This window comes from Chelon labrosus (genome assembly GCF_963514085.1).
Source record: "Chelon labrosus genome assembly, chromosome: 18".
Taxonomy (NCBI): Eukaryota; Metazoa; Chordata; class Actinopteri; order Mugiliformes; family Mugilidae; genus Chelon; species Chelon labrosus.
Window position 1 is genome coordinate 6,761,111 of NC_140351.1, and position 23,567 is coordinate 6,784,677.

General features: G+C 44.4%; 1 protein-coding gene across 1 annotated transcript in view; it reads right to left on the reverse strand.

Annotated features, from left to right (window-relative positions):
* Positions 1-230: 230 nt before the first annotated feature.
* The window catches only part of LOC311503707 (uncharacterized protein), a 62,473-nt gene continuing 39,136 nt past the window's right edge, over positions 231-23,567 (reverse strand). The window contains exons 4-9 of the mRNA XM_084566578.1: positions 16,876-16,994; positions 12,121-12,210; positions 8,189-8,327; positions 7,817-7,950; positions 6,321-6,529; positions 231-4,442 (exon numbers count right to left, since the gene is read on the reverse strand). Coding sequence (XP_084422704.1) covers positions 3,314-4,442; positions 6,321-6,529; positions 7,817-7,950; positions 8,189-8,327; positions 12,121-12,210; positions 16,876-16,994 — 1,820 coding nt within the window. The 3' untranslated portion in view covers positions 231-3,313. The remainder of the gene's footprint in view (positions 4,443-6,320; positions 6,530-7,816; positions 7,951-8,188; positions 8,328-12,120; positions 12,211-16,875; positions 16,995-23,567) is intronic.

Genomic DNA, 23,567 nt, shown 5'->3' on the forward strand with positions numbered 1-23,567 from the left:
GGTCACAATGAATCTGGCACCACACCACACGAAGTTGCTGCTTTCATCCAGATAGTGGCATCAAAACCACCAAAAGCCACCAAAATCGAGGCCAACTTCCCCACAACACTGAAGGTCACACACACAAAGCACCTGTAATCGTTGGGTGTTCGCACGTAATACCTCTTGTCAGCTCAACCAAAATATCCCCATGGTTTCCGCTCTACCTGAGAGACTGAAATTCTAACTAACCAGACCTCATCTGGTCTTTGTTGGCTTTCTCGGGCACGCCAGGGGCACAAATGTGGCAACATTAGCTTGAACCAACCAACTTCTGAAAAACATCTACTGCAAGTTAAGCTTTGGATAATCCCCATTCTCGCCCATTTATGTTAAGCTCAAGGGCCGTGACATAAAGTGGAGATGACGGAGTTACAGAAATAAGGATTTATTTCACTGAAAAGAAAAAGAAAGCAGCAACAGGTGAGACATGGTGAGCATCTGCAGCTGAAAAGTGGCCTCTTCAACAAGGCCCTTTTATTCACATCTTCTCAGGTGTAGCTGGTTAAGGTGATTACGCACAAGCCAGAGACACTTTCACAGCCTCTGCAAGGCCAGTAGAGGTGCAGATGGGCGTAGCATGAGCATCAACAAATGCTCCTAACTCCACACACAAAGACTCAGCTTCAGAGGAAGAGAAACTCAGTAAGAAAACCCTCTTTAATTTTAGTTGATAATCGTTCGGGGATTACTCCGAACAAGATGAGCCAATTAACCGGCGGGTAGGACAAAAGTCCAGCTCCCCTGGGAATCCCCGGGTACGAGGCTCTAAACCACAGCTTTTGGGTTACATCTCTCTCTTCTCGTCCCCTGCCTCGTTTTCTGTCCTCTACCTCTCTGTTCCCCTGGTCCTTGTCCCAGACAGCGGTGAGGGGTGGGTGTTCGGTTTCCCAGATCGTGTGAAGGAGCTGTCATGCCAACTTTGCAGCACATTAATCATACACAGAATGTGGCTAGAGATACTCTGTATCCTGTTCGGGTGAATATTTATTATTAATAGAGGCGCAAATCTAAAGGATGAGACCACATTTGGTGTAAGTGAAAAATTCAAAAGCTACTAAAGAGACAAGGATGTTAACTGAACAATAGAATTAGGCCATTCTTCATTCTAGATAGCGTTTATGAGAACAGGAAACCATTCGTTTAGTAGAATGACCATGCTGTGAGGGGTTTCACTCTCATTGGTTACAGGCTTGTGATGTTCGACGTCGTGCAGTAAAAGCCTCGCAGAGGACTGTATAGCCCGGAAAGCCGTGTTATTTTAACTTACCCACAAATCTGGCAGTAATTTGCCGCCTCATTTATTATCTCTCTGAAAGCAAAAGAAAAACACTTCACCCAGGTTTTATTTCCATATAAAGAATGATCTTTTAATAGATAAGTCCCATTTGCAAAAACATGTAGAAACATTGGAAGACACTGCATGTGTATATACACATATATGCATATATGCGTATATACATACACACTGTGTTCGCTACCTTGCAGCTACCTCGTCCATGAGACAAGTATGACAGTCTTTTTTAACACTTATCCAAAAGATAGCAAGAAAAAAAAAGCCATATTTACTTACGTTAGTAAAACAGAAAAAAGCCTTCAAAACTGTAGTTTTTAAATTATACACTTTTGCCTCTTACAATAAATACGAATCATCAAACACTTACTGAAATGAACACACACAAAGGGAAGAAGACAAATCCTAAACAGTGACACCATGTACAGTTGTGCGTGTCGACTCAAAAACCTGTCTGGGTAGGCTGAACTTCAACTGAACTACTCCCAGTAGTGCAATTTAGAAACTACCTCAGTAGCTTCACAGAACTGAGACTGACATTGAATCAATTTTGGTGCTTTTTAGTTCGTTTGTGCAAAAACAGAAAAATACTGATGTGAGGACGATATCTGTTGTGTTTTGACTGAAAAGACGACGTGGAGAGTGGCTATTCGTTTGAAAGGAAATGTGTCCTATCTGCAGTGAGACGCCAGGCCGCCGTGGTACTGAGCTGAAATGTTGATCTTGTCATGAACAGTAATCTAAACTGTACAATATTAGCTTTGACTCAACGTTAGGAATTAATAGTGGACATCAACAGAAGAGTTTTAACCATACAAATTTTTCTTCAAACTAACAACTCGTCTGAACAAATCCTCCAGCTGATAATCAGTACAGTCGTTGTGATTTTTTTATATATTCTTGTTGTCGTCACCTTTCACCCTCCTCCATGTCGTGCAAACATCTATGTAAAGAAGCCGTTTCTAGTATGATAAACAAATGCAATATAAAAAGCTTTGGCCCAACCAGTAGTTTTACATGTTTTGGTCCATTAACTGTAAAATACACCTTATTCTGCTGTGAAGTTTTCCAAAAAAGGATTCTGCAGGAAGCTGGGACCATTTGAAAAGGATCCTCTGACAGAAGCATTGCACTGGAAGCTTTTGTGAACGTGCCCTTGTATGCATGAACAATGAGTGTAAATACATTATCTTGCGGCAAAGATGTGACTTGAATCAGTTATTATTATTTTTTAACTGCAGTGGAGTCTATTTCAAGTCTCAGCAAATGATTTAACACAATCCTGTAATGCATAGAAATCAGCAGTTTCCATTCATAAATCACTGGAGGCAGTCGTGACAAAGTTATTTTTAGTTAAAGCACTAAAACATGCAAAACCACCGGCTATCCTTTCAGTTGTCTTGACTGTGACTACCATTGCATATTCTCAAAGTCGGCCAGCTCACATGAATAGGTCCAGCTATAAGTCATCTCCTGTCTACATAACAAAACATTATTATTATTTTTTTTCACTTTTTAATTTTTTCTTTTTTTTTTTTCTTTTTACAGCATAAATCTTTGTCTCTTCCACAAAAGCCAGGTGTGCACAACATATACAAACAAAATAAACTCGCGTGTCTAGACATCGTTTGTCTCATTGTCGCTAAATCCAAAAGTGCTCGGAAACCGACTACAAAATATACTCGTTAAAAACGAACTCATCTAAAACCATAAACTGGACTGAAAATATTATTTTCTGATTGTCACTAGAACCTGAGCCTTGTTTGCGTCCTCTTCGTCAAATGGAAGACACCCTGGGAATCCTCGTAATCATAAGACTTTTATCTATTTATTTATTTATTGTAATGCTGGTGCATTTATCTAAAAGTACTTTAATGCAAACTGATTGTATGTGAGGTGTGAGCGAGAGCTTGGGGGGTTGGGGGGGTGCAGGTACGAATCTGCAGTTGTGCTTATGTGTAGGTAACGCATCGATCGCTTCTATGGCATATAAATGTAGGGGCTGGACTTGTGGTGGCCTGCGCTCATGACGCACGGCATAACGTTCCTCGGGCCGACCATCATGGACTGGTTCATGTCGTGGCCGCTCTCAGGCCACGGCGGCGAGTCCATGGGCTCCCGCTTGATCGAATGGACCAGGCCGTGACCTTTGAACTCGTAAGTGCCGTGCTTGTTGTAGTCCGCGTGCATGTAGGCCTTGTGAGGGTCCTGTGAGTAGATGTGCGAGTCCACGAGGTTGATTGTTTGGTTGCTGCATAGAGAGTCCGAGTGAGACAGTCTCTGCGGACTGAAGTGGCTGGAGTCAGTGTTGTTGCCCAAGTCTTTGTCGCACTTCAACAGCCGCGCCGTGTTGTTGTTGTTGCCGCTGTTCTGATAGTTCTGATAGTTGCCGTTGTTGTACGGCGGGCTGATCCCTGCCTTCCCTCTCTGACAGGGTGAATATTGAGGGTCATAATAATCTGCCTCTGATTTGAGCTGCATACCAGAGCTCTGGTCGTACACCCCGTTACCGTAGCGGCGGTCGATGGCCCAGGGTCGCCCGTACGCGTCGCAGCCGTTCTCCGAGTCGGAGTCATGCTCCACCTTGATGGGTGGCATCTCAGGCATCAGATGGCCGTCGTAGCACTCTCTGTACCCGTTCTCGCTCTTCACCAGATCCACACAGTAGGCGTCAGGGTCTGTGGGAATCTGGACGTTCCCGTAGACCTTGGAGACAAACACCTCGCCGCCTCTGCCGTTGTGACAACTTGGGGAAAGACGGTACGGCTTCCCGTACTGGCCAGCTTTGTTCATGCGGTTAGAGGGGATGTAGCCCACACCCTGACCCGATCTGTGGGGACCTGAGTTCTGCCGCAGAGGCCAGCCGCCGCCCATGCCCGGGCTGAGACCTTTAAGAGGACCCACTGAGGTTTTACAGTAGTTGAGAGGTTCCTCTTGGTTGTAGTAACCGTCGGGACGATACTTGAGGTTGTCTTTGGAGAGCGGGGTCCAGGGGGTGTGGTGACCTCGCTGGCCAGCGCCGGGAGTGGAGCAGGAGAGGAGGAGAGGGTCTGCGACGTCACCCATTCCTCCACTGAAGGAGTGCCTCCGGAGGTGTTCCCCACGCTCGCTGTCAGCGAAAGGCATAGCATGACAAGAGGGGTGGGGAGAAGAAGAGAGGGATAACAAAAAGAAAATTGAGATCATTATTCATGAAACGGGGAATCAAAACAAGTTCCAGCAGAGGTATTCTCCTAAAATACCTTGTGGCAACGCCCATAAACTCATCTGGGAATGTCCACATACTGTTTTTTCTTTTCTAAGGAGTGACTCAAAGAGTAAATATGGTTTGGTTCACTTTAGTTCACAAAGACTCTTTCCAAAAGTGACTCATCTTTTCCGGGACGAGTCTCATCTTAAAATTGAGAACAGAGTCAACAACCAGAGCCCAAAGATCAATGACCGCAAGTTTAAAAGGAGCACTTCTTCATAGTCACACACTAAGGTTTAGGTTTGTTTTTGTGTTTGAGAATCTTGTATTTTAGGGCTAGGGTTAGGGACGAGGGTTAGGGTTACTACTGATGGTTTCAATCATATCATATATTTAATTAACAGTTAGATTGAGACTAACACCAGGAAGGATTTAAACTTCTTAAAGCCTTAGTAAACTATATTTTACATGTTGAAATAAAATGCATTTTGTCAATTACTCGCAACTGCTCAGACTTGACTTCAAACACCTCGGAAACATTTATTATTCATAAATCTTTTCACTTTAATTCAGTCTGTAACAACATTTCCCTCAAGGAAATCCAAGCACATGCCTATAAATGTAGTAATAGGTGCTGCTCTGGCTCTGTGTGAGCTCAGAGTAGCGGCAAATGTTTGTTTCCAGAGTTAAGTTTCTTGCACTTTGCTTTTCTATCAACTGCTTCTCCTCTCTCCACCTGATAGCTACTAATATCTATATCAACTAAAAGCTTTGGAGATCTAAAAAAATCAGATATGACAAGTCTTATTTTGCACTCACAAAAACAAAAGCTGCACCCCAGGTTACCTCTGAACTAAGAGCCACGTGACAATTAACAATTAACGACTCCTGGTGACGAGTGGCGCAAAGTGACAAACAATGTTGGTTTTCATGTTGTATAATTAAAGCCTGATGCAGTTTCTCTATTCCAATCAGGGTCGTTCAGCTTCAGCCAAGAACCGGACAGCTTTGTGCAACCGGCTAATTTATTTTTACATAAGCCTCGTCTTTGTGGAACCGGGCCCCGGATGCCATGTCCACTGCACCCTCTCTGTGAACCTCAACCCTGAGAGCGACTCTCCGATCCAAACCTGCTGTCCAGTTAAAACTAATTGGAATTTTGTTATATTACACAACATGTTGCCCTGGATAATGCAGAAAGAGACTCTGCTCACTGACTACAGCTCAACTCTTGGCCTCCCAAACTCGTTAATGATGCATGAATCACAGAGGGCCTTATCCAAGCTGAGACATGTATTTGCTCCTAATTGGCCACAGGTAAAGGCGTCCAGCCGCTTGTTTGGTTTGGTATCGCAGCCTGCTGGGTGAGGAAAGGGCTCATGTTTGTGTTGGTAACTAGGCCTCAGGATAAATTATTGTGTGTCCGTGGAGCTGTTCCTGGGTAATAAGTTGGTATTTTTAAGGACTGATGGACATATATATATATTTTTACAGCTCTCTTGTACTAATGTGAATGTTTTCTTTACTTTTATTGTAGGTACGTTTTACAGTATAACTATACAGTAAAAAAAAGCAAACAACAGGTCACCCCTCCTGAATAACGAGCTGATACATCAGCTATAGTTGATGAGGCCTGTTTTGACCTTTGACCTTTACTTCTAGCTCCCCTGTCAGGTGAACCAAGGTGCCAAAATGCATCAAACCCTCGACCTCAAGTTTGTGTTAAAAAGCCTGACCTTTAATTATATATTTATATATATCGTCCTCATTAAAAGTGTGAAATTACATCATTCCTACCCGTGCTCCAGTGCAGAGATCATGCCTCCCGCTCCTCCCTTGCTCTTTCCCCGCATTAGCATGTTCTTCATTTTCATCTCGGTGATGGAGGGCAGCAGGAGGGGTACAGCCACGCAGAACAGGGCTAGCTGGGGAGGCAGCAGCGCCCCGGAGCCCGACTTCTTCTTTTGCCCGTTGAGGAACTTCAACCGACCCTGGAACTGCATGGTCTGGAGCGGGAGAGAAGGGCGACGAACAAAACGATATTTATATCTGCGATCTATATACACAGCTTTAATTCTGCAGCTTTAACGTGTCAGTCTTTGGTCCTTGAAACGTACCATGGATGGATCCATACCTTTCTTGTGTTTATTAAAAATCGATGGCTCTGTAAGGCCATGCTACTTAACGAGATTACTGGTCGCTAAATGCTAACATCAGCGACATGCTCTCAGTTACAATGCGAACATCTAATTTAGCAAGTATCTTGAGGCGGTTTACAAACATCACCGCCTTGGTTTAGGATGTCAGGATGCCAATATTTGCTAATTAGCACCAAACGTGGTTGGTTTAGCGAAAAATGCATAAAATGCAGTTCCTCTAATGGCCACATGAGGCTTTCTTGATAAAAATGGAGCCAATCCCCATAGAGCTCAATGTTAAAATGCCCAACTTTAAAGCATAAATAAACATATTTACAGCCTGTTTTCCTCTCTATGGACTGTACCCCACTCACGAGAACTATATTGTGGGTATATTTTTATATAACTCACCAATTTGAACCATATTAAGGCTTTAAATTATGCATTATTAGGGGCGTGGCCTCTTGTGCTACCCTTTCACACTTTTTATTTGCTTATTCCTGGATTAGCTGGGATTTATGTGGAGGTTTATATTCTGTGTAATACACAAAGTGATTCTTTAAACAAGAAGAATATGTCTGGCCTTTTTATTTGCTGGCAGACTGAGTTCTGTGCATCACATGAACACATAAATGCTTGTGTCCTAGCTGCTAGTACGTCCGCTGATGAGAAAAGCATCTCGCTGATATTTGCTCACTGCTTGGCTGCCAGTATTTCCATTATACGACAGAAAATTACCATCTAGAATTTCTGTTGTGCAGCCAACATCAGTGCAACCAGAGTGGACGTGGTGACAGTGAACTTGACTGACCCAAATGAAACGGACTAAAAATGGTCCAAACCCATATTCTTGTTGCGCCGTCGAGCTTTTCCACTGCCGGTTTCCAAACCACCCCAGTCACAGCCATATTCTGCTGTTGTGTCCATGCGCCCAATTACTTTATAATCCCTTGCAATACAACTGGAAATAACCGCGATATACACTACAATTATAAGTGAAGCTTTACAGTCCCAAAGAGGTCATGGCACTTTTTATTGGCCTGGTTCTTCTCCCAGTGAGTGGGCTACACTTCGTCCGTTCTCAGTTTTTTATGTCTTGCGTAAACTTTAATGCATCGAAAACTAAATGAGTGTTTATTTTAGCCGACCACTCACCAAGAATCCAGAGGTGCTGTCCAAGAGGCACCGAACCCTGGCTATGAAACATCTGTTGAGAAAGCAGGAGAGCTCGGGAGGGATTTCCCCCGCGTCTGGAGAATGGAACAGGCTGCTCACTACAAAGTCCTCACCTGCAATGCAGCGGAGACAGATGGAAGAGGAGGAGGAGGAGGAGGAGAAGAAACATTTATTTCGGACTGCAATTTGCGTGTCAGGTCTAGAAAAGTGATTCTCGGTGAGGGAAAAGAGAAAAATAGCAAACCATTAAGCACTGGGAAATGGTGACGCTGTTTTATGTGAAGTCTCTTATGACTTTGTCTGCAGATTTCTATAGTCACCACACTGTAGCAGACATAGTGAGATACCCACCAGTTCCTGCTGGGTTATCCTGGTGCGCCGACGTCCCCTGATGCGGTGGAGGACACATGGACCAGTGGAGCTGACGTCTGAACTCCTGACGGTCGTCTATGTGGATGTAGTCGAACACATTCTGGTGCATGACGTCAGTCTGCGGAGGGTAGACTTTGATTAGTTCAAGTAAATCGATTGACTTTTCTTTTTAATGCACTGTGTGCATCATCAGTCAGGAATACTCCTTGTTTTATATTGGCTTTGTTATCATGCACCATCCAGTGTGCTCTGCTTCCATCGGTGCAGCTGGTAGCTTGCTGGTTTAAGGGAGGGAGGAAGAGAGGGGGGGATTCCTGTCATTGCTACTCAGATAGATTCAGTCTGCCTCAGGAGGGTTTGCAAGCTTCCCCCACCGCCAGAAACACAAAGTCAGTGGAGGTCACAGATACATACAGACCATTTACATATACACTGTGTGCTCCAGCGTATACACACAGGCAGCAGCAGCAGCAGCGGCAGCAGCAGCAGAGTTTACCCCGTACAGTAACAGTTTAAGGGCAGCTGCAGGGCCAGCGAGGGCAGCTGTGTTTGTCAAACATCGCGTGACACCGGCTCCCGAACAGCAGTCCAGCCCAGCTCACCCTCCCCATCCCCATCCGCACATGCACCGAATGAGTCGGGTTCCAGCCCGCTCTCGTCATGCCCCTCTCTCTCTCTCTCCCTCTCTGTCTCTTTTCCAGCAATAGCTTTGCTTTCTGTCATTCCATGACAGATTCCTCGCTAAAATGTTCAACGTTCTCCTCTTCCCCTCTCCCTCCCTCCTCCCTGCCCTCTCTCCATAATTTCCACACTGGTGGCACGCGAGGGTTTTTGATCGCCTGCCTCCGAAAACACAATCTGTTCCCACCGTTCTCGGCGAGCGATTCGCCCTGTGGTTTGGTTCCCTACCGGCAGTCAGGCAGACAGACGGATCGAGTGACTATTGTTTATGTTTCTCGTAAAAAACACAGAGAGGAAAAGAGGAGGAAAAAAAATGGAGAATAAGTGATATTTTCTCTGACCTTCAAAGGCTAAAGGCCCCAGCAACAAATTGGATCAAAGGCCAGTGGAGGTTTTCTTCTCCTCTCCAGGGCTTTCTTGTGGTGCCTCTTAGTGAAGCCTTCTCTTTTCTCTTTTTTTTTTTTGTGGTATATTAGGGATAAGTGTCTTTCTGACTACAATTGCGGGCTCTAAAATTATGCAACATGTTGTCAGGGCCTCGGAGGCAAAGCATGTCACTTAAAAAACAACCAATGGCTCATTAGGAAGAACTGAACATGTGGGGATGGCTAAGAAAACGTTCTGATGACAGTTTACAACGTAACGTGTCAATCTGTGAGTATTTAAGGAGTTTTCTTTTTCCCTTTTAGGTGCGAGGAGTGTGATCTTACGTGTAGATAAACTGTGATTTTTCTTCCTCTGTCGGCTATAAATCACCTTATCGCTTTGCATGCTGAGGATGCTTTGGTTCACGGCCAGACTTGTCAATGCCTCGTCTCATTCTCTTGAGCGTGTAATGTAAACAGTTTTGCATTAGTCAAATTAAAAATAACCACGTGGAATGACAGGTGCTATGAATGGGCCAATGCCTAAAGTTGTAGTTGTATGGACCCGAGTTTGTGAATTTGAATTATTTTGAACACTGCTGTACTTTGCAATTACTGCAAATAAACAATTATTAACGTACTAAAATCTTAAAGTACCCATTAAAATCAAATGACATGTATTAAATTATTGTACGTATATTTTTTCATACAGTTTTTTATACAGCTTATCATTTCCAGAATCCTTTTTAACGTCGATGACTCATCCTGCACCAGGGGGCTTATACAGATTTCCAGGCCCCTCCCACCCATTGTGTCCCTTCACCATGCAGCAACGCTGGCTTAGCTCTCTGAACATGTTCAGGCGATGGGTGTTGACCAATCAGAGCAGACTGGACCTTTTTGGAAGGGGGCATTCTCCGTAACTCTTGTTTTGACAGGAGACATTTAAATAGTAGCACACTCTTTTAGCTATATGGCTACTTTAAAAGGGGACTAAACCCATCAAAATGTTAACATTGTCATTATGGACATGTTAGCATGCAGACATTAGCATTTAGCTAATGCTAACATGCTTGCAGAGCTGTTAGTGTGAGTGTAGAAACTTTTCCTTGTCTAAATGTTTATGTATACTAAAAAGAGCATTTATTTGTTTATTTGCAACATTAGTTTAGTTTAGTTTATTTCTTACAGGGACCATGTAGAAAATGCATTAATCACTTAAAAGGGAGAAAATACACTGTACCAGATTTAGCAAATAGCTAATTTACATCTGCCGTCCCAGGGCAGGTATAGACACACAAGTACATGCTTGTCAAAGAGCATGACATATGTGACATTTTTGTTAATAAAATAATTTTCATTTGAAAGGAAATATCTGGAAAAAATTCACCTTACATTTTTATTTCCTCTCCTGGTTCCCAATAAAGTGGGAACACGCACACACATTCACACATACTGCGGCAGGGTCTCTCAGACCACTTTGGTTTTCATGTCGATTTTCATGGCACTGGGCTACTGCCCCCGTCTGCTTGTAAGCCAAGTGGGAGCGTAGTAGCGGCAGGATTTCTGCCCCGATGAGTCAGTAAGTTGTGTGTGTGTGCGTGTAGACGAGAGTTTAACAGTGAAAAGCACTTTATTCATGGTTTTGAAGGGGAGCGATGGTTTCAGCATCGCAGGACAGGCGAGCCGGAGTTGATATCATTTATATTTAATGACTGGCTGGGTACGGCCGCCGGAGAGGAAGGAAGTTAAACCGACTTATCAGTGCCCGCACAACACAGACATACACACACACACACACACACACGTGTGTGCAGACACCCACAAAGTGTATCTTGGGGTGAAACGGAGGTCTTCACCCTCTCGTGGCCTCCTGACTGTAACTTAGTGGGTTCACTCTTGCCTCTAGAGAGAGTTATCAGGCAGCAGGGAGGCAGATTGAAAGAGAGAGTGTTAACTCGGGACAATTAGCCTCAGGATGAAAAGGAAAAGGAAGTAGAAAAGGATGGATAGGGGAGAACAGACAGATTGGACTGCAATAAAAATGGGAATAAAGATGTTGTTGAACAATGGCAGCGGTTATGTCTGAATTCTTGAATGAGCCTGTGTGATAGATAAGCTGTTTGGACAGATTTATTAACATATATGTAAAAACTGACATAAATAGTGACATTAACCGTGTTGATAATGTAATTTATGACCTGAAATTGTACAAAGCTATTAAATATACTGTTTAATATGGTGGGAAATAAACATAATTGCCTTTATTTTGTATTATTATTTATCCATTTTATACTTAGACTTTATATGGTTTGGCATTCATTGTGGACAGCAGAGGAAGAAGAACACGTTTCCTTACTGTGCATATGACTTTAAACTTGAAACTTTAATGACACGATTGATGTTGTGATATGTTTGTGTGCTTCATATGTCGACGAAGCCGGTTTATCGTAGCGTAGCTGAGCATAAAGACTGGATTTTGGACAAATCCAGATCAGCTGTTCACTCATGTTCCCAGTCTTTCTGCTACGCTAAGCTTAAAAGGATGCTGGTTCCAACTACACATAAACCCACAGATGGAAAAGTGGTTTCTCATCTTTTTTTTTTTTTGGTGTATATTTTATCTGTTTTATGTTCATTGTGACTTGGGTTACTGATCTGATCCAGAAAGTAAGAGAAAGAAGGTCGAAAAATATGCATTTCCGTGTACTGGTGTGAAACGCTGCTTGCCCCGTGCAGAACAAAACATCTGGGCATGTAGCATTTGTGTTTGTTTCCATTTATACATATGCAACATGCATTATACAGTATGCTGCACAAATGGTGTACAAATAAAAGGAAAACTAAATGAGATGTTCAACTCACCTGGTGAAATCCCAGATAGTCCACAATGGTTGAGGAAGCGTAGAAAACCATCCCATCACTGCTCACCACCAAGGCAAAGCCTGTCAGAGACTACAAACGCACACACACAAACAGAGACAGAAATAAGAAATGACTCAGGACATAAGAATAAACTTAAGTGGCACAAACAATTATAACAACATCTATTCGATCCGTGCAAAGCTAACTTTAGATGCATAATCCACACTTAGCACGCACCCAGCGAAGACGTGTGTCCAACGGTTTCATATGTGGTCCAACTGCGGTTACAGTCATTACTGTATAATTATTTTTAAAAAGCCTGAGACTAAATGATGCCAAAATTTGTTCTGGCAGCATTTTTTTTTACAGCACAATGTTCAATTCATATAATGCTCTCCATAATTCTCAGAGCGGCAAATAGAACGATAAAAAAAGGGGGGACAAAAGAAAGAATAATACGACTCGGGTAAAGGAATGAAAGACAGATGGTTATGTCACAGAGTCCGCCAGATAAAACAAATAAAACTTAGTGATTTCTAATGCAAACTATTGCTTTTGATTCATGTTTTTAGAGGATTTTTCTGGTGAAATATGAATTCACGGTATTTTTTTTGTGGACGACGCACCCGCCTCAATTTGCTGCACTTCAAATTTATGTATTTCATGAGCTAGGAACTTTGATAATGAAGTCTGTTTGACCGCTAACATGCTTTGATTTGTGATACCAAACACGCTGATTAAAAGCAGAGAAACCCTAGACACAAACAGTCTCGTTTCCACACTTTTTCCCCCCGCACACACTCCCGCACACAAGGGGGAATAGCATGTTTGGCCGGCGGAGCTCGCAGAGACAAGTGTTGATTAAGAAAAGACGAAATTTCAAATAAACACATGACTGGCTTCGGTCAAATGAGCGGGGAGGGGGCGGACGGATGGGGAGGGGAGGAAGAGTGGGAGGAAGAAAAAAAAAATAAAGCAGGAGAGAGAGAGGGAGAAAAGTACAGGAAGGAGATGTGGAAGAGGGGAAGAGGTCTTCCACAGTGTGTGTGTGCGCACAGCTGTGATAGCGTGACAACTGCAAGGCTACTTGACTTGCGTGACTGCTGCTGCCAGAGTCTGTCACCTCTATTTTACAGCGAGACTATGCAGGTCTGTCCTGGTGTACGAGTGTGTATTTTACATGGTATACATTCCCTACGGCCTCCGAAGTCACACTCATACCCACTTCTCCTCCACGTATGCCTCCTTTCCCCTCCCTTCCCCTAACAGCGATCTGATTACCATCGCAAAGCAGCGCCTGATAAACTCTGATATCTCTCTGAGCAACGTGCACACCTAAAGCCCTAGGGTGCCGGAGTCATACTGTGGCGGAGAAACATTGTCAGAGGCAAATGTACGGAATATGATCTGGAAAATAGACAGCAATACGAAAGCATGATGAGCCCGGGTGGGTGTGGATGATACAGATTGATGCCTCACATTCAACTGGTGCATTTAAATGATGACCAGAGCACAGAACAGAAACACAACACACACAGCTCGCTCCTGCAAATACGCAAAAAGTAAATAACGATGCAATTTAGTAAGGAATGACTTATTCTGATCTCGATTTGAACTTTATCAAACGCGATCTTTGTCTACGTGTTCCGCTGAAAGGCATGCAGTTAAATTTAAAAGCTTTTGAAACGGAGACAAGAGGCAATGATGGATCAACAGAAGTTAACATAGTTTTCAATATACTTAGGGCACATCTTGGGGCGGCACAGACATCTGGCAACCGCGCATCAGAGCCAAATCTAATATATTTATGAAGTCCAGCATGTCTGTGATGAAAATATGAAAATGTCTGTTTTTTAGAGCAGGAATTTGACTTTCTGGGATTTTTTATTTTTTTTACTGCATCAAAACCATGTGTCCGAGGAGGGATAGGGTGTTTTAGGTTGTACGGCCCGCAGCTGTGTAATGCCGTCCAAAGCTGCGATATCGCTTGTCTAATTAAAACATGATTTACTGTACTGAACATGTACCGTCCGGTTACTGAGCTCGTGTTCAGCGAGCCTGGAGAAAACTTACACGACCCGCTGATGCGCCATTTAGAGAAACCGTCCAAAGGATGGACATGAAAACAACGTCCTGGATATATACGGGAGTGTTCTGGTGCTTTTTACGAGATCCTACGAGGCCGTAAAAAAAGGCCAGAATTTACATGTTGGGTTCATTTAGGTTTATTTAGCCGGTTCACCTTTTCTCTGCTCCCCTTCCAAGGCACTGAAATTCCACGATAAATTTCTGCAACCCATTTTCTTTGACATTTTTATTCCTCTGGAGAAAAGAACTTAGTATGTGAGGGCACAGAGAGTGTATACATGGGTAGGTAGGTCGATTAAGTTAATTGGCTTTATATCTCTGATGTATACTTGTTTTTCTCATGTCCTCAACCATTAAAGGAACGTCCCATGATTCATGTGACGAGGGCAGCCATTTGTTTATTTCATTTCACAGATACAAAGAAGAAAAGAACAGCTAAAAGATCTTAATAACTATAACAAAAAAGCAGCCATCTAAACAGAGACACAGACACACTGGACTGATATTGGCTGCGCTATGCTGCATGTTGTTTTGGTATGTTTCCCCCCATTCACATTTCCCTCAGTTCCTTGCATACTAAAGCCTTTAGGTAATGGAAACAGGCACCTGCTGCTGGCCCGCTCCACCACATATCTGCAACTACGACGCCCCCGGCTCCCATAACCGCCCCTGGGAGACTAAAAGCTTTGACTTACAAATCTTAAGAGGCGCTTTGCACGCAGAGCCCAAAAATAAAATATATGTTCTCTGGATCTGGAGGCATGTGAAGAGGAGGAGGAGGAGGAGGAGGTGAGAGAGAGGTGGTGGTGGTGGTGGTGGTAGTGGTGGAGGAGGAGTGTAGGGGGTTGACGGCGGGGGTTTAGCCTTGTCTCATTGTTTCAGCAGAGTTCCTTTGGTTTTCCCGCTGTCTAGCTGTCACAGGGAGACGAGAGCGGAGATGATGAGGTCATGACAAACACGGAGACCTTCTGCCGCCGGTAACGACACCCACATCGTACACACAGATGTTCGGGTTGCAAGAATACGGGTAATATGGGTGACGGTAGTGCTAAACGCTGGTTAGCAGCAGCAAAGTGGAAGCACTGACACACAGAACAAACGGAATAAGGGTTTATTTTCACTTTTGTTTTTTAGATATGACAGGGTTTTACTCCTGACTGAATCATTTCAAAACCTATGGGAGGAAGTTTGGTAACTATGGAACATTAAAGCCTTGGGCAGCATCCTGACTCTCCCTCTAGCACCTCTGCAAAGTTGACAAATGCAGTTTTGGTTTAATTTGCTGTTTTGTCAGTACTTCAGCTGCACTTTGTGTTAAAAGTGAGAAAAATAAGGGTCTGAAACGTGAATGGAAACATGCAAAAGTACAAGCACAATCCATGGCTTGCGTCCACGCTGTTACCTGCCAAACACAGACAGACGCCACCTAAGCACGCATACCACAACACACACACACAAAGACATGCAATCCCACCACCAGACGACGCGCGCACATATCCATCTCTTCCCTCTCTTGGGATCCCATCGCCATAACACAGTTTGCAGCGAGGGCCCCCCGGCGCAGGACGAGTCACGCAACGGGAGGCGGCACATCACTACGGTCAATCTAGCCTTTTGTTTATTCGGCCCCATTGAGAAACCCAACGCGTTAACAGAAGCATCAGTGGCTCGGCTCGGCTCGGCGCTGCTCTGCGTGTGTGTGTGTGTTTGCGTGCGCGTAGTTGTTGGCCGACGATCAGTGTCATAATTTGCTGCTTGACCGTGAGCCATTAGGATATTGAGTGCGCCATGATGATCTGATGCCCGAGCAATTCACATGTAGCGCGCTGCTATATTTGTCTGACAACCTGTCTGCTCCGATGCCCTCAACAGAAACAGTCAGCATTTCCAGGAACTTAACAACATATCTTTACAAGGTTTATTTGAAATGTATTCAAAATTACACACGTGCATATTACTGGGCGTTCTTGTCATGTCAAAATAAAAAAAAAAGTACTTGTCAAATGTTATTTATCCAAAAGAAACTGAAACAAATGCCTTCATAATGAGTCCGTTGTCAAAGTCTGATTAAAGGTCTGAGGTCAAGTGCCTGAAAAACACATCCTCTATTCGCTCTGATTGGTGTTGACAGCCTTGTGTGTTCTTCTCACTCCCTTCTGCTCACTTTCACCCAGGACCACATGCGCTCGGACACAGATGCAGCTCACACAAAACACACTTGGCCGGCTGCTCGAGTTCCCCCCACTGCCTTCATCAGCTCTGACACTCGGCTCTCACCCGCATGTCACGCAACACCGCGGCTCTGCAAAGGAGGTCAGGGCAGAGGGCGAAGGGCACACACGCATGCACACACACTGAAAAACTCCGCACCCCACCCCGCCTCCAATTCTCCAAGTCAATCACACACACACACACACACGGCCATGACTGGAGTGAACGCAAACTTGAGGGCATTTCACCGACGGTGACGTGCGGGAGGCAGGAAAAGACGATGCCAACCAAAATGACATTTAGTGGACTAAAAATGTATATTAGCAAAACAGCTGTAGGGCAGTATTTGCATTCACTTGCTGTTTGAGTGAATCGGAACAGGTGTCACATGCACACATACACACAAATCTTCCACAAGATATAAATACAGACGACATGCCAGGTGGGTTTTCTTACTTCCAGGAGGAGGCCGCTCTCGCTGACGCCGGTGCCCAGGGAAAGGCTCTCTTTCCTGGGTTCAGCGTTTGAGGATGCGGTGCTGATGACGTGCTTCCTGGAGGTCTTTTCTTGATTCGCTGTGAGAAGAAACAAAAGAACTGGGTAAATTGGTTGGAAGATTAATAAATGAATAAACTCTTACGACAAAGATAGCTGGAAGTTAAAGTATACAGTAGGTGGAGGTGAAGAGAGCATCCAGAAACAAACCAAGGAACTCACACATCCACTGTACTACTTATTCAAGTTAACCTTATGGATATGTGCTCATGTTTGCAGGATTCAAGTTCTGGGAAGTAAAAATCCCATTCACATTCTCAACTTTAATGTTTTCCAACATGACAAGTGAGGGAGCTGGAACCAGCGCTCAGACATGTGGCGGGAACACGTTAAACGCTTCAGTCTGCTTTTTGCACGGCGCTAAAGCCAGGTATTAGCCCGTGCGGAGGGCAAGTCTAACAAGGACTTTACAGGATTTCTCACACACGATATAGACGCATGCGAGGCTTGGCGGTAACACAGAAAAAAAGTGACGTTGCACTCGTTTTTATATCAAATTAATGATGACATCCGGTTGTTTTAGCAGTTTCCTAAAGCGGGTCTAATAGAAGCAAATGTCTTGAACAAAAAGGAGAGAGGAGACTAAACATTTTTTGTTTTTTTGTTGATTCCTGAGGTAAAAGCTTTCCAGCTCCAGTGGCGCTGTTACCTAGCTGAGCCTCTGGCCAACTGATCACAAAGTGCAGCCGTGCTATATATAACAGGTGGACACTGTTAAGAATCTCTTCACACACTTTATTCTAATTTAGCACAATGTCAGCCTGCCCCTGAGCTACTCCCCACCTCCTGTTTGTGCTACCTGCAATTTAATAAAGCAGAACTTTCAACCGAACGTCCCAACTAAGTCACGCTCCATCGTCAACGGCTGTGCTTCCTGCCACAAAGCAGAGCCTTCTTACTTCCAGGCCACACCGTGCTGCACACGCAATTAGCCTGTATGATCACGATCGTGGCGTGCCGAACCCTCACATGTGAACCGGTGACGTGTGCGTTGCGTGTTGGAGGCATGTTTGCGTGTTCCTCTTGTGGGTGTGCAGTCAGTGGTGGGTGGGAGGCGGGGGGGGGTTGGGATAAGAGATCAGCCCTTCGCTCTGTCACTCATTGTAGCTGGCACAGATTAGTCACGCAACACACAGCGTAGCTTCATTATGAAAAAAAAAAAGTATCTACGGATGTATCTTCCGATGCCTCGTTGCTCCCTCTCCACCCCCCGCCGACTAACCCCATTACGGCTTCCATTCCTCCCCCCTTTAACCTTCCACCATCTTCTACATCCCCCCCCCCCCCCGTCCATCCCTCCCCCATTGAGCTTCTTCAACCCTTCCTTTCCTCCTCGTCACCACCCTTCCTTTGTTCGGCTCGGCTTCGCACGGCGATCGACAACCGATTTCGTGACGTTGGAAAAATTCTCTTAAATCCGCTCACAAGCACGCATGGCCTTTTTTTTTTACTTTCATCCAAACAGTTATCCTGGATTATTATTTTTTTTTCCACATATATTGATTTGTTGCCTCAGTTATAATACTTTTATTCAAGCCTTTCGTGTCAAGTAAAGGTCAAAGTCTGCGCAGGAGATGCTGACAGGCAGCTTCATAAACTCATAAAAGCCAGTAATAATGTTAAGCATTTGGTCATCACCTCCGCTAGGCGCAAACACACACACACACACACACAAACAAAAAGACCCAGACGTCCACACACACACACAAAACCATTCAGCCCAATCACCGCAATATCACCCAACCAGTGGAAACCATTGCAGAGGGAAACGAATCTAATAACCGTCTTCATTTTCCTCCTTCAGCGCCTCGTGTGTTTTTGTTTTCTCTCTTACGGCAGCTTTTGGAGAGGATGCTGCGTCAGGAAAGACAAACACACGGGATGATTAATTATCGGCACCGGCACTTCCTCTGCCAGCAATTCAGGGTTCATTCCTCGCCGCTCATGTCCTCGGAGGGTTTGCTTTTCTTCGCCCTCTATTTTCTACCCTCTCTGGTCTGAGAGGGAAAACAGAGTAGGTAATGGCGAGGCGTTTATGTGCTCTGTGCGCAGGGAGGACAGGGTGCTGAGGCAAAAAAAAAAAGAAAAGAAAAATAAAGTGACAAGTAGAAGGGATGTAGATGGTGCCAAAGGGTGAGGCTGAAAGTGCCGAGCTCCTTTAGTCGGACGGGCCTGTCTTTCCACTTCCACTGTGTAGACTAAATAATGAGACCACCCGCCAAATATTAGACTTCCACAATTATCACGTCTTAAATGAAACGGGCTCAAAGAAAGTTCTGGAGGAGGGACCACAGAGCTCATAATTAAAATTATAAAAGGGTAGCGGTGCTTCGCTTCAGTTAAGATTTAAAGAAAAAAAAACATCAGCAGCTTCTTCCTGCTGCCAGGAACCAGGTCTTATTATTCAGGTGTTAATGTCTGCAGCCTCTAGGGGGTGAGGTGAGTTTGGCCATGAAGCAGACGGATGTGTACAGCACACTCTGTTTTCAACACCCTCTCTGCTGATGCCACTTCCTCTTGTAAAAGCATCAACAGCTGAAATAAAGAGATAGAAGAAGACGCACTAAGGAAAAAGGAAAGGGGGAGGGGAGTCTCTGAAGGGCCCATCGTCACACTGACGTGCTTTTATTCTTGGGATTGTGGGGATAGAAGACAGAGAAGTGTCTCACAAAATGTTTAATATTTCAAGCCCATGGCATGACAGTACTTAAAAGTGATATACGAATCGTGCGTACAAGAGCAGCATGCATTTTGAGGCCAGCGGTTCGGTTAATACGCCATACTTGTGGGTCTTGTCCCTGTCCAGAGCAGGTACGCAATCATACAAGCTAATAGACGTCAGCTGCTGCACGGTTTTAACCTGGGACCTGCCTGCCAGCCAGCCTGCATGCATGCATGCAATGCAACTCCAAACTGGGTCAAACAGGTGGTTACTGCAGCTGTTCGTTGCTCATGTGTCGCAGAAATTAATTCAAGTCTGTCTGAGGATATAAATAATGTTAATAAATGATAAGAAGTGGTATAAAAAGAAACTTTACAAGGCAGTTTTAGTTGCTAATCATCTTATGGACTTGATTTTTATGCATGCACTGTAGAAAAGTGTGGGAAACACTTTCTAACACCATAATTTGCAACAGCATAACATTTACATAGTGTTTTCTGCATTATGAGCATTTTTATATTTGATTTTTTTTACATGCATTTGGTTGGTACGTCTTAATTTTGTCCAAAAGCATCAGCAATCCTTCTGAGTAAATTGATTTTTATTCCCGGGGGGGACACCCAAACAATCATCTGTGCTATATACAGGTCCACCCCTGATAGGAGCAGGGTGGGTGCTATCTTTTGGCAGCTGACTATCAGCTGTGTGTTTCTGGCTCGTAAAAAAGAGCTCCAGACCTGAACATGCAGCCCAGCACAGCCCAGCAGTCCCTCCCCTCCTACAAGGCTTGCGTGAGTAGAGAAAACTCTGTGTGTGTGTGTGTATGGGTGTGTGTGTGTGTGTTGAGGTTGAGCTGGCTTGCTGCCACCTCCTTTGCCTATGCCCGCCCCCTTCGCTCGGCAGTCTTCTTCTATGTCTCTCTCTCTCTCTCTCTGTCTCTCCACAGGCACAGGAAATCCACAGCGGTGAGAGAGCAATACCAACACACACAGAGACAGAGAGAGAGAGAGAGAGCGAGAGAGAGAGAGAGGGAGAAGTTGGCTGATCAAGGGCTGGTTGTCACGCGAGCGAACCGTCTGTCAATCTCCCCCCCCTTCCTCCTGACAGGCTGCTGGCGGACGGCCAAGGCCTTGCGTGCAAGCCGGCAAGCCACATTAGCCCATAAAGAATTTCATAATAGCAACAGCTGTTAAATATTGATGACTGCTGGCAAGCGCTCAATGGTGCTCCGCAAAAAGGTTAAGCCTGCACTGTAATGGAAGCTAATACTTCATTATGCCAGAGATCAAATATCCACATCTTGCCTGTGTCCAAATCCAACTCCATACCATTACAACTTTTTTTTTTTTTTATGTTTTTGCAATGTAATAAATAAATAAATAAATTTTTTTACTTTTTGGCATTTTCATCATTTTGCAAACATTAGCAGACCTTTCCACTAATTCAATTCCGAGTATGTGCAGCACACTCCCTCCCTCCTAAGTCCTCTTACGTGCCATATATTAACGTTAAATGGAGGTTTATAATCTTCCTGATGCCGTTTTGGATGAGAATGTTTTGTCTCCTCTGTGACATATTGCACCGAGACGGATGGAACGATTTAAGGGGAAAACAACAACCGCAAAAAAAAAAAAAAAAAAAGCACTTTGTTGGACCCAGGTCAGGAATTACAAACATTCATCTTTTTCCGAGGAGATTATAACGTTGAGTGAGTGATTTTTTTTTTGGTGGGGGGGGGAGCCGCTGGGGGAAGCCTGATTTTCTGAGCAGACCATAAACAAAGGCCTTGGTTGTGCGCCGAGATACCGAAGCAGAAGGGAAGCGATATAATGACAAAGCAAATGGGATAACAGTGAATGAAAGTCGGGACGTAAACTCGATTGTTTCCACTTCTCTGTTTTGTTTGGCAAGCAGACGCGCCAGTCGCCGTGTTGTACAGGAGTAATACGTCTTCGCACATGAGCCCTTGGGCAAAACAGACTTGTATGGCAACATCTCTACAGAGTGTACACTGCTACCGTATGTGGCTTCGCTTCACGGTGCTTTGTGGAGATTGGTGCCATGTCCTCACACACACACATATGCTGGAGGGCTATTATATCAATCATAATTTGAAAGTTATCTAATTGCTCCTATAAATAGAGAACGTTGCTGATTGGGGCACACATGTTTTATGTTCGTCTGCAGGGGAAAGCGCTCTGCTGATGAGCATCGAGCTAGCAGAGCCAGCTAACAGGCTGTCTAAACACTCCTAAATTTGGCTTGTCAAGCCTTGGGAAAAAAAAAATAAAAAAAATTAACCACAACACAAGCCCAATGTGGTGCAATATTTATACAGACAATTAGAAAGACTAACAGAATGCAAATGGATGGAGGCCCAAGGAGGATGAATGAATGAATGTGCCCTCACACACATGCACATGCACGGCCGCATTCAGGCATGTGTTGCGTGAGATGAGCCAGTTATGAAGGAAAAGCTTTTTCTTTTTTTATTTTGACTATACCCAAATGAGTGCAATGGCGTATCATCTAATTCAAGACTCTCTCCAGTTTTCCTGCCGTTGCCGGGAATGGGATACGTTCCACCGGCCGAAACGTCGACGCTCGGGAGGGTTGAACTCGGGACACAAACTCTCTCATGAGTCACAAACTCTATATACCAGCGAAGAAAACCGAGCCTGGAGGCTGGAGTGTCAACACATTATGTACACGCTGTACTTACAGAACCAAACAGTGAAAGTGTATTTTAACGGGAGAGGGGAGTCGACTTGAGAATCTATTGTTAAGTTAAAGTGAGCAGACAATAAGACCTGTCACCTTTGCTTTAAAATTTACTTCCAACTTCCGCTGATAGGCCGATTCAAATGGGGACATTTTCCTTTTGGGGGCACCTGACTGACGTCTTTTGGCTTGAGATAACCTATCACAGCGGAGAGCACAGTAAGTGCCGTTTCCAGTCATCCAACTATAAAAAGTAATACTAAGAGCTGATACATTTCTCATGCAATCTTTAGAGGCCGCATCTAAACATCCACATCTGAGATCCACTGCAAGGAGGCATCAGCCCCCTTTGCATGCATGTATGCGTGGCTGCTCTATAAATAGTCCCCTTTCCTTGGATTCCTGTTTTGATGAGAGCGGCTGTGGCTTGTTGCTCTCTCAAGGAGCTGGCGGTTAATAAAAGTTGCATTCACGGAACCCCACCTGGCCACAATAAAGCGCCAGCCTTCTATTTTTGCGCTCGCACAGTCTCGGTTTTCACAAGCGGGAGGACCTTGACGTTAGCGTTCACGTGAGCACCGTCGCTGGTCGCTGGTCGCTGGTCGCTTCAAATCCCCGAGTTGGAGTTTAATTAGGGATAAATTTGTAATTGAATCCTCTCGTGCTTCGTAAACAAACAAGAGGCTTGGAAACAGATGTACCATGCGAAGTGAATTTGAAGTTTTAAATCAGTCACATATGATTGAAAATGCAGGAAGACATGGATGAGGAGGGAGAAATACAAGGGAAGAATGATTTTAAGGACTAAATTCACTTTATTATTATCATCTCAAACTTACAAGAGGCTCACAATGTATAGAAAAAACTGTAATAAATGAGTAATATATTGCTCACTTGTTGGTCTTAAACTTTTTAACGCCGTGAGAGATTGCACAACAAACACCTCCAGCACCTTTGGGACCAGTTAAAACGGCTCAGGAAATAATTATTAGTTTTCTACCTCCTGTATTTTTCTTCACACTGAATTCTTGCACGGGAGGGGGTGGAGGGAGGAGAGCACCGTTTTGCAGCAGCATCACATGCACGTCTTACTTTTTGCAAAACACCGTCTCCTTGCATCGCGTGCCAGCAGGTTTCACTCACATTATTCAAAATGACAGGGAGACAGAAGTACAACAAGCCTCAGATTATCTCCCCTCATCGCATTTTC